At 40.3% G+C, this 12,079-nt stretch overlaps 1 protein-coding gene across 1 annotated transcript in view; it reads left to right on the top strand.

Moving 5' to 3' along the window:
• EFCAB5 (EF-hand calcium binding domain 5) overlaps positions 1–12,079 on the top strand; it is a 33,503-nt gene that overhangs the window by 11,755 nt on the left and 9,669 nt on the right. The window contains exons 7-10 of the mRNA XM_026797180.2: positions 1,590–1,660; positions 5,088–5,243; positions 9,897–9,996; positions 10,674–11,324. Of these exons, the coding sequence (XP_026652981.2) occupies positions 1,590–1,660; positions 5,088–5,243; positions 9,897–9,996; positions 10,674–11,324 (978 nt within the window). The remainder of the gene's footprint in view (positions 1–1,589; positions 1,661–5,087; positions 5,244–9,896; positions 9,997–10,673; positions 11,325–12,079) is intronic.

Here is a 12,079-nt window from a genome sequence, read left to right as displayed (position 1 = left end):
CATTAATATGATCTTGAAAAGTATGGGAAAATGTTTAAAAAATCTTTCAGGGAGATAGAAAGACCAGATGCAGACCTTCTCCACTTACATCCTCTATTAGCCACACATTGCCATTTGCTTACTGCTCTTTTTAAGCGTCACTGTACCAACCTCCTCCTTTTTGAGTTTGTCTCATGGGAGGTCTTGGACATACTGGCATACTGGGAGATATGGAACAAAGGTGGGATCAACAAACTGACAGTGTTGTTACCTGTGATGGTTTCAGGGGAGTTGCTGAGTTTTACCTCATGCTCCACCCAATAGCTCATCTCAGCAGCCCTTCCCTTGGCCAGTCCCTGGCATCCAGTGACACCCAGCTCAGGGCCTCTGTACCAGAGCACTCAGCTCAGAAAGATTTCCATAATTCCTGTCCACTTTATACAGCTCACACTTGACCTCCCCAGATGATGACAATTGAATAGAACCAGGAACACTGAAGTGGCAACAGGAGCCTGCTGCCAGCCCTTTACACTGAGAGCCTGTAATGATCATCAACATAACAAATGTGTCTTTGCTGATCTGGGATGATAAACAGGACACTGCAGAGTGCTTCTGTGGCTGCTGGATCACCTCTGCCTGGAGCTCACCCTGTCTGTATTACAGAATTGTTCCTCTGAGTAATCATCCAGTGTTGGTAGGATGTTGTGTGGCTGCCAAACAAAGCCCCTGTGCTCCTGCTGTGGAGCTGTGGTTCCCCAGTGCAAACAGACCCTGGGACATGAGATTGTGAAGGAATTTCCTGCCCAGATATTTGCTCACCAGATGCTGGGGGTGCTCCCTGTACTATTTCTCCAATAGTCTCCATTTCTTAATTTATTTCACTTAATAGCATTCAATGTACATTAACAGAACATTACACTCTGTTTTATAGTTCAATAAAGATAATGTACAGTTTAGGAACATATCAACCAACAAGAGATAAATGCATTCTATGATGAATTTTCTCATTATTACTGATATATTTAGAAGAAAGAACAGAAAAAAAATAATGCCAACAGAAATAGCATGTCTGTTCTCAAAGAACTCATTCAGAAACCTATATAGATGTTTGATGTCTCTTGTCAGTTCCATTATAGCAACCCAGAGGCTGACCAAAACATACTTTTGAATATCATCATCAGTTAAAATATTCCCATATTCTTGAGAAAATTACTATGATTTTCAGATTCTTCTCTTGCAAAGCAGAATCCATGTCTCCAGAGTTCTAAGGCAGTTTTATCTGTTTGTTAAATCAAAAATCATTTCCTCCCTCACATAATTAGTTGTAAGTACTGTTAAAATCATTGCAATTTGCACCAACTTATGTCAAGAATAAATATGACTCTACAGTTTGAATAGCTAAATGGAGATTCTCAGCAAGAGAAATGCAAGCAGATTTAGATGCTCTGTATACAGTCAGATGGTTCAGCTACTGTGGGATAACCTCAAATAAATGTCATCCAACACGAGAAGAAAATTAATGTAACAGCACATCCTGCAAAAATATGTGTACAATATGCAAAATCACAACCGTTGCTTTCTAAACCAATATCCCTTCATTTTTTTACCAGCAACCCATGACAGGAAGATGAAAATCTTGAACACATTGGAAAAACCAGTATACCTAGATAAGTTCACAAAGGTGAGAAATGAAATAAGAGCATTTGGTTCAGAATGTGGCATTTATCACAGAGTGTCAGCATTTCCCTGGGGACAGCCTGGAGGAGTCAGTGAAGGGCTTCCCTCCTCCAGCATCCCAGGTAACTGGCTGTGTCTGGACATTTCACATTCCATCTCCATCCTCTCCCCACCCCTCCATTCTGGCCAGCTGGAGGGAACTGCTTTGCTTTCCTCAGAGCTGCAGCCTTGCTGCTCTTTGGGAGGTTACTCCTGGAGCAGTGGTTTTTAGGACACCCTTCCCCATCCCTTTCTAAAATGTCAAAGCCCTGAATCACTTGGGAATTCAGACTCACAGGAGGTTTGGTGTCCCACTACAACCATTAGCCTGGGGTAATTAGTAACATCCTCACAGTATTGTTATTTCTGACTAAGTTCCATTAACCAGAATGAACCAAGTCATGAAGATCTGGGATGGGAAGCCTTGTCCTGAACTATCACTGGTCTGAGCCATAACCAAACTGAAACAAGTCTCATAAATATTCCTGAAGCATAACCAAGTAGTTTTAAACTCAAAAACTGTCATTGGGAAACACCAGAAGTGTGGTTTCAACTCATCAAAATCATAAATGTAGTTGGAAGTTTCACCCCATTACTCTGCTGTTCCTCAAGCTGAAAACAACCAAATTGTTTCAAACTCTATTTATTGAAAACTGTCCAGGCCAAGGCTTTGCCAGCAATTTTTACCTGAAACAGAGCTGGATTTTATGGCTGGGTAATGAAACCTGTAAAAAAGGGGGGTTTAGAATAGGAATAATGGCAGACCTCATTGCAGCAGTGCTAGTGGGTACTGTTGTAATAATTAAAAACAGAGTATAAAGCAGCTGTGCAGAGACTAATTCCAAGCAACCATGTGTGATTTTTTGTGCCTTCTTCCCTCTCAGGAGACTCACGTGTTTGGTATTTTGCACAGAGATGCATTTTTATGGTAACTTGTTGAAGGATTTTTTAAGCATGAAATGAGATATTTTTGAATTTAACCTCAGAATTATTGCATCTAATTAAGAAGACTATTGCGGATAATGAGAGCCCAGAGAATTGCTTTTGTCACTGCAATGAAGCATCAGTCCATAACCCCTATGGTACATATATATAATCACTGAATGAATTCATGCTCCATTAGCATTAGAAAACTGTTTAAAATGTACTTTGTGTACTCTTTATTTTAACTCAATTAAAGATATGACAACAGAGATCAGAAGCACGAAAGACATGGATTGTCAGGCTGTGTGATTTGCCAGGAATGTTCTCTCAGAACATATTCTCTGATTCTTTTTCCAGTCTGGTTTTAATTGAATCAATTGATGAGGCTTTCATCACTTCCCTTGGGGACTGTTCCATCATCAGGACAGGGCTGCTTCTAATCCTCAGCTACAATTTACCTTTGTTCACCCCTTTCCATCATCCACCAAACCCAGAAAGAGATGATCTTCCTCCACGCTGGTCACGGCCCTTTCCCATGTGGAAAGCATTGCTTTTAATGGACCTTAAAATTAAAAAGCACTTTTTTTTTTTTTCTTCCTTGAATTTAGTGCAGCTTTGGGTTACTTAAAAGCTGTTAGAAACTCAGTAGAGAGACCTCACACATCATTGTTTTTCAGGTTTGGAGGTTTTTTTCAGAAATGCAGAACTGTGGCTGTTGTATTCTTACATCCTTTGTGACAACCTCGTGGGGTCTTTTATATGAAAAGCATTTAAATCCCAAGGACCAGCCCTTAATGGTTTATTTCACAAGCTTTGTGCTCTAACACACAGAACCCCCAGCAGTCTGGCACAAAGCTATTGACACCAAGGGAAATGCTCACATTGTCTTTGCAGGGTCAGAATCAGGCTTTAAAGGTGAGATTATTTTCCACGATTGTATGAGGCTTTCTCCATTTCTAGTGAGATCAGCAGGAACAAGAACAGATCCATTGTTTTCGATGATAATGTGGTCACAAACTACACCAAGGACTCTGTGTAGCAAGGAGGAGGAGTGCCAGCTTTCTTTGGAGAGGTGTCAAAATCTCTCAGTTAATAACAAATTAATGTATGTTAATTATGTGTACAGTAATTTACACATCAGCCAAGCAAGGCTTAAGCCTGTGATGGTGCCCACATGGTGCTTGTAAACAGTGTCCTGTGAAGCTGTTAGACAGTATTAGTGCAGGAGCCTTTGGATGTGTCATCAAGGTGACATTCAGAATAACAAACTGCTTGTCCAACCTGCCTGACCCCAACAGCCTCACCTTTAATGTTCCTCTGTCACAGGGCTCTGGGTTCTAGTAACCCCAAGAAGCTGGTGGATACTCATAGCCCCAGATGTGCCACCTCCTCTCCAATCTACGTCCTTTTTTATGCTGAAATGAAGAAAAAACCCACATTGCATTGGGAGCTCTTCTTTCCTACCAGCCATCCCTCAGGCCATTGCTTTTTTTCTGTTCTTCCTCTCTTCTCCACTTGTCCCATATATTTGGAAATTGCACAATATAGACATGAATAATAATAACACATATTAATATTTCAGCTGGTTATTGCCTGTGTGGCATTTCAACAAGCCCAAGATATTTTAGCACTTATGTCAGGTATCCATACTCTCAAAATGGAATAATGGGAAACATTCTGTGCTTTGGAAATTCCTCCTTTTAACTGTATGAGCTCCCTGTTAGTGTGGCTGGCTCAAGAAACCTACTGTAATAATTCAGCCCAGGCTCTGGGATTGTGGTTTGTTCTGATGGCCATTATTATTTATGTCATGCACACCACATTTTTAGAACCATATTGCTTTTGCTCATAAAAGCCACATGGCTATAAATCCAAAGTGTTAAGGTGTCTCCAAGGATGGAACATAAAATCAGTCTCAAGTCAGGAGTATTCCCAGTGTCAGAGGACTTGGGTGACAGCAGGCTCATTTTCAAAAGGATCTTCCTTTTTTTTATTGTATCCAACTGCTTCTCTAAACACTGAAATTGTATGCAATGCTCCTTTTGTGGCATTTGAGAGTTGAGTGACTGTCACTCCTGCAGAATGTAATGGCTCAAAATGCCTCCTCGGGGGTGAAGTCAAGAATACTAAATGCTGCAGAAAACCATGGAGAACTTAAATCCTCCACAAGAAAATTACTTTTCATAGGGGGGATCTGATCCAGCATCTCTGCTTGAGCTTGATAAGTGACCTCTGGACCAGGACAGGAACTGTTCAGGGTACATTTCTGCAGTGTGCCAGGCTTGTTTGGAGAATATTGTTTCTTCTGAAGGGGAGAATGAAGCAGGCACCAAGTCTGTGTCGTGTTGGCAGATTAAATGACAAATTCCCAAATACTTGATTGCACGTAATAGATTTTTAGGAGTTCAGCTAAAGGTGAAAATGCCTGAAGAAAGATAACCATGTCCACTGCTGCTTTCTCTCTGTAGCTTATCTTTTCCTATGCCGAACATGTTTCAAGTGCCAAGTTCCAAGAAATTGTGGAATATCTCCATAAGTGTGCTGAGGACTTCAGAGAAGCAACAAGACTTGATGCACGGAGGCAATTTTTTATTGACCTATTCCAAGTTTGTGATCGTGGCAAGGTAGGCAAAGCAGCTCAGCCTAATTTCATGTGGGCAAGCTCCCAGTTTGGTATTTCTCTGGGTCACTGCTTGCTCTTTCTTTTCCTCAACTCTAGATCCTCTCTTTGTGCTTACTCAGCAGTATTTTAGAGAACAATAGCTGCTGCACTGTTGTTAAATTCATAGTTCTTAGACACAGAAACATCCAGCAGCCTATTAACTGATGGCTAATTATAGACTGAATTACCTAAACTGATGATTTGGGACTGAAGTTTGGTGATTCTGGAGAAAAAATTAACCATGGCCTTTAATTCTAAAAAATTACCTGCTTCCACAGCACGTTCAAAATATTTGAGTGCTAATTTATCTATTCAGCCACATTTCAGCAAAGCTAACCTGACGTAGATTGACTTTAACAAATGTGCACATTACTTCAATAATTACATATATTGCATTAATTATGTTGCATTACTTTGTAGATCAGAAGGGCTTCTATCAATAAATCTCATAGTTAAAATTTAAAATGCAAAATAATCCACCTTTACAGCCTCTCTGAGAACAGTACTGTGAACTTCAGCCACAGTTTATGGACAGGAAATTAAAATATAGTAAGTCAGTTACAGAGCTGGAACTGAAACTCAAAAGCCATAATTTGGTTTTCAGCAGCTTTAAACTCTATCTATCATCCTCTCAGTACACCTGCACCTCCACTAAAAAGCAAACAAAAAATGTGCTAGACTCATTAGAAAACCAGTAAATAGTAAGAACTGAAGAATCAATGGCATAAACTGTTGCTAAAACCTTGGGCTTCATCCAAAAAGTGTGGTACTTGTTATGAGTACCCTCAGTTTGGCAGTTGCTGCCTGCTACAGAGCAAGCAGTTGCCCTAACCTCAGTTTTCTCCCCAACATAAATTTTATATTCCACCCAGCACTCCTCCAGCTATGCTTGCAGAGCCTACCCAGAGTGAACTGTGCTTTACAATGTCATGCTAATAATGTCATTACTGCCAAGAGAAAGGAATTACAGGGCTCATTTCAACACCAATAGTGTGTTGTAGAGAATAGCAGGCAAGCTGCTGTTTCAGGGATGAGGGAAGAAATGTGTCTGCTTCCCAGCTAGGAGACATTTGACTTTCCTAAGGCTCTGTCAAGAAGGGCTGGGATGGATCCTCCTGGCTACAAGGATATAGAAACCTGAGTCCTGTCTTTGCCACGGATTTCCAAAGGATCCCTTCTTTCCTTTCATGTTTTAAAGTGACTTTCTTCCTATTATTTCTGTGGCAGTAATCACCATCTCCATGCTGCTAATCCCAGTGGAATCTCAGGGGCAAAGAGCCAAAAGCACTCACACAACAGGAGTGAGCAGCTATCAGCAATGACGCCACTGCTGCCGAAAAAAACCTGATCAGAGCACAGAGCTGTGGTTTCCAGGCTCCGAGGTAGCCCTGCCCTGCAAATTGAGTTCACTCAAGTGTCGTGTGGGCCACGCAGCTCTTTTAAACATGGCCTGGTTTCTTTTGTAAAGTTCTACTGTACCCACAGGGGAGATAAAATGCAAAGTAACCCAAGGACTTCTACCACTTGAATGTGATCCATTACCTGTAGAGCCCATTCTGCAAAGCACAGCAAAGCAGTTGTTTCAGTTCCTAATTTCCATTTGTTTGGTAGCAGGCAGTTATTCCAGTCTGCATGGTGAGTGTGGCTGGCTGCCTCAATGAGCTGCAATTAGGGCCAGGGAGCTGAGAAAGCAGTGTTTAAATTACAGTCAAATTAGAAGGTATCCACATGATCATTATTATGATTTCAAATGCATGCATCCAGAAGGATGGCAGCTCAGAAGGACAGCCTGGACTATCCACTGCAGCAGAAAATTCCCAAGACAATCCCAGAACACAGTTGGATCACTGCTATAATACCCCAAAAGGCAATGGCTCTGTGAAATTTTTAACTTATTGTCCCTGTGCTCACTTGTATCAGTTTATTTTATAACTCTTCATTAATTTCCAAGGATGTTTTAAACAAGGGATTTTAAAATTAAATTTAATTTAGTCAGAGATTAGTTTTCAAGCCAATGTAGTTTGAGACACCCCTGATTATCTTTCTTGCCATACAGCAACAACAAAGTCTGCTTTCTCATGACCTTTTCTAAGTGTCTGTTCTACCCTCTTGCTCCCTAACAAGCTCATTGTAGGGTTCAGGATACACACATCACATTTCCAGAAAAACAATCAAATGGTTAAACACTGACCTATCCCTGATTAAATGGCAAGTCTGGTTTAGTCTGTGTTGCCAAAGGAATTACTCACAGGTCACAGAACATTGCTGAAAACAGCTGAGAATCATCACCTGCCAATATCTAGGTGACAAAAAATTAGGTCAACATGTTTCAATTCCCTGGGCACTAAAGCTGCCCCGAGTTTTGGGCAGCTGTACAAACACAGATGGATTTCTGCTGTGGACAGGAGAGGCTGTACCTGCTCACAAGGTGCAGCACAAAGGGCAGCTGGGCAGGAATCTGTCATCAGCCTCCTTAGTCACACACCAAGTGCAAAGGAAAGTCACCTTTTCTACTAAATTTAGGAACTGGGAAAAATAGCACAGCTGGGGAGAGGAGTTGGAAATGGTTCCTTGTTGTAGTGCTCCTCTCTTCTATAGGTGGCTGTACTGTGACATTTTCCTCCCAGGGTAAGTTGTAAGGAAAAGTGTCCTGAAATAACAGGAACCCCTGCTAAAATGGCAAATCTGTGTAAATTGGAAATGTTTAAATAATTAACTAAATCCCTATTAATATTTGACAGTTTCAGCTGTTTTATCTATTTTTATATAAATTTTTTTTTTTGATCCAAAGAACAAAAAACCCTTCAAGAATTTGAGTTATCTAAATCCTCCAATTATATAATTTTAATACGACAAAAAGGTAACTGAATCCCAAAACAACATCCTTATTTTCTTTTTAATAGTACTTCATTCATCTATTCCCATTTTAATGAAGTAAAATTATGCACTACTACTGCAAAGTTCAGGGCAACCAGCAGATGATTGTGACGAGTAACAGCTGAGGAAATTTGAATGGAAAATTAAGTGTGTGTAATGGAAATACTGAATGGAGGATCCAAATATGCCACAGTGATCTGGGAACACCTATAAAACATTGTGTGTTTGTGCATCTCCTGAATGGATCAGAGCATGATCTATTTAACTGAAAGACAAACAACAAGAAGTAATATTTGCACAGGGGTGTGCAAGTTATCTGTATGTTAATGTCAAGACACTGGGAATCAGGACCTACATCTTGTAAGGTTAGGGACAGAATTCTGTGATGATATTTGTTGTTCCAAACCCACCCATAGCTGAAATTCAACCCTGACTTCCAGCATTATTTTTACCAGCTGGAATTAAATTACCAGATACTGAAGCACTAAAATTGTACCAGATGGCTTCTTACATTTCAGTTCTGGTCCTTTCTGCAGAACTGGCAAAACCCCTTCCTTGTAGAGGAAGGTGCTGCTGTACCAGCAAATGTGATGTGTTCACTTAGCTCCAGAATTAACTTCACCAGTGGGTGAGATGTGTATCTCTGGGTTGTTTCCATATCCTCTGTTTTTAACTATTGCTGCCAATAATTACAGTTTCAGGTTATAAACAATGCAGTCATCTTGAGCTAATTTCCAGAAAAGAACAGCAAACTTCTTCCTTTATTTCTTCAGTCTAAGGGCAGACAAAGTTCACAAGGAATTAAAAGCCTGGTGAAATTTACATTTTGCAGTTTTTAATCTAAGAACAAAATGTGAAAAGGAAATCAATAATTCAGATGGAAAGCTATTCACTAGAAATAATGAACTTAAGTAAATCTGTTTCCTAGTTAGCTACTTTATTTCACTAATGGGAGGGAGATTACAAAGGTGACAGGATTTAAATAATGACAATGGGAATACATAATAAAATGGAAAACTTGCAATCATTTAGTTTGCTTTACTTTTTAAACCCCACAATTTCCTGATTGGAAATGACCCATTTCATTGCCTTTTCCTGGGTTTATCATCTGTGTACACTCACCCTGAGCAACAAGGATTTAATAAACCCTGCACTTTCCTCTGTACTGGAACTGCTGATGCCTCTCTCACCTCTCTGGTCAAATGTCTATGAATTTTTAAAGGAAATTAGGGAGGTTGTCATAATAGCTCAGATTTTTGGACTAATTATGTTTCCAGGCCAATACATCACACTTCAAAGGAGATGAAGGGGCACAAACCCAAACTCCAATGTGCAGTCACTAAGGTAACACAGCACAGCCCATAATAGATGGAAATTCTTCCATGGTACTGTCAGGCAATCAATATCTGTCCTGAGAGTATGAAGTGTTGAAGCTTTGATCTTTACACCAAGAACTCCTTTGGCAGAACAGTTACAATTATCTCACTGTAATTTGTCAAGGACATGGAAAAGGAAGAGCCTGCAAAGTAATATGTGTGGAGAGTTCCAGCTCAGCCCAGAAGAAATTTTTGCCTCTATGAAATAAATTAACTTCTTTGGAATTTGTCGTGATGTTCTGGTAATGGATAATTATCAGCCACGGGTAATTCTTGGCTTATGGTGCCTTTGTAGTGCTGCAAATGTTGATGTAAGTCAAAGAACCGAGGAAAAACCCAATAATTGTAATCTTTTTGCCTAGGTTGGTGTCTTGAATAGAAAAAAAATACTGTCCCTGCTGAGACACTTCTATGACAGAAGGTCCACGAGTCATAAGTTGCAACTCTGGAACCCCAGAGAATGTGAGCACATGGAATGTTTCAGTTGTGGTTAAAACACTGGGAGTCCACGCAAGGCTGGATGGTTCAGATATGTTTTATAAGTGTTACCAGATGTGAACAGAGCCCAAAAACGGGACCAAAATGACTTCTATGATCTACACACCAGAATTTGCAAGCACATTTGGCAAACTGTGATGCAATGTTCAGAAATGTTTCAGCATCCCAAAGTTTTCCTTGCTACAAAATTCTGAAGTACTTTCTGGGAAATAGAATTAAAGAAAGACTCTTTCTGAAATGATTATTAGAAGTTAATTTTGGGTTTGCACTAAAATACCTCCAGAAAGAAAAAACGGAGGGAATCATCTGCATGAAAGTAAAATATTTTAAAGATATTGGACATTTATTAATTGCTGAGATCAAATGCAAGGTGAATTACATCCCTCCTTCTAAGTGTAGAGAATGATTAAATATTTATTTCAAAGGAAAAGGGGTGTAATACTTAGCCAGAAGAGTAGATCTCTGCAGGCAAAGACATTATTCTGAAGTTTTGTGTTCCTGAGATGTGTCTTTGCAGAAGACACTTTCTGGTAGTTTGTATTTACTTGGCATTACCTTTTTTCTTTAAATTTTCTTATGCAATACTAGAGAAGATAAAACCAGTAGACACTATCAGCTTACACACATTTTTTCTGTTTTAGGGCCAATAATTGAGCTGCAAGATATTAATCTTATTGATTTCTGGGGAAGCCTTGATGGCCAGGAAGTTTGTGAGGAAGCCAGTGTAAGTTTGATCTGGTCTGAAACGGAAATTTCTGAGACAGAGAATTTAGAATATGAATCTGTAGATGATGATAGGCAAGAGACTGACAGAATGAGCACCAGTGTTACAGAAGGAGCTGTTGAAGAAAAGGACATGAGTGAAACTGAGACTGGAGGAATTTCCAAGGAGGAAAATGAAGCAGCAGAGCCAAGTGTTCCTGAAGTGAGCAAGGAAGGTGAGGATGCCATTTCAGCAGTGGACAGCACTGGCCTTGAAGCTGCTGATTTGGATGGAGAGCCTGGATCTGGAAAACCAGAGGAAGCCATCCTGGGTAGTGAGCCTGAGACAGAAACAAAAGCAGAAGAAGGTTATACCTCAGACAGGGAACCTGGATCAGAAGGGCACGTGAGTCGAGAGGGCAGTGGAGTTACAGGAGCGTCACATGAAGGTACAAGCACAGGAGCCTCAGGAGAGGGAGCTGTGACAGACACAGATGCCACTGATTCCCAACAGGCTATGAAAGAAACCTCTGCAAGCGAGAGCCAGTCTGACCAACAGACAACCTCAGAGACAAGACTGCATGACCAGGGTAAAGTATTTTCTTTTTTCTGATAGACTTTAATCAGATTCTATGTATATGTTTAGATTGGTTTAACTACAGGATGTTTTAAATCCATTTCAAAACCATGTGAGTGATTTTTGAGTAGAGAAGACCATAAGCTTTGCTATCTTCTTAGCATGGTGTTTTCTGCCAAGGTTTCAGAGCTTATTCCTCTCACAGGAGGCAGGTGAGTCACTTTGCTGGTGATCTGTATTCAAGGCCCTGAGCAGACACTTTAATTCAAGTGGGGACATTGTGAAGCAGCAGCATTTTTATAATAAGGAGAAACTTTATGTTCTGTTTCACTCTGTAATATTACCAGAGCAAGACAGGAACCTGAGCACTTTAAATCTAGAAATTACTTAAATAACTTTTAGACTGTAACTGCCTATAGGGAGATGAGCTATGAGATCATCTAGCAGGAACCTTTTATTTTAATCTCTCACTGTGTTTCCAAAGGATGATCCTACATCATTGTCTGCAAAGGCCTTTGTTCTAGGAAGGCTGTGATCAGACAACTGTGTTTCAAAGAGATATTTTCTTAAACATCCTAGAAGGGCCAACCTCCTTGCTAGCACTCTGTGAACACTCTTGTGTCTCACATTTAGAACACTGCAAGAACTGGGCCTGCACTGTCTGAACAACCCAGTGACAGGTTCATCATGTAAAGCTGATGGTACAGCCCCCTGGGACCTACAGCTTTCTGTGGTAGCTTCCAGTGCTCAGCACCACCCTGTCCTTCA

The sequence above is a fragment of the Zonotrichia albicollis genome, chromosome 22, assembly GCF_047830755.1.
Source record: "Zonotrichia albicollis isolate bZonAlb1 chromosome 22, bZonAlb1.hap1, whole genome shotgun sequence".
NCBI classification, from domain to species: Eukaryota; Metazoa; Chordata; class Aves; order Passeriformes; family Passerellidae; genus Zonotrichia; species Zonotrichia albicollis.
This window is presented reverse-complemented; position numbering and strand designations above follow the sequence as displayed.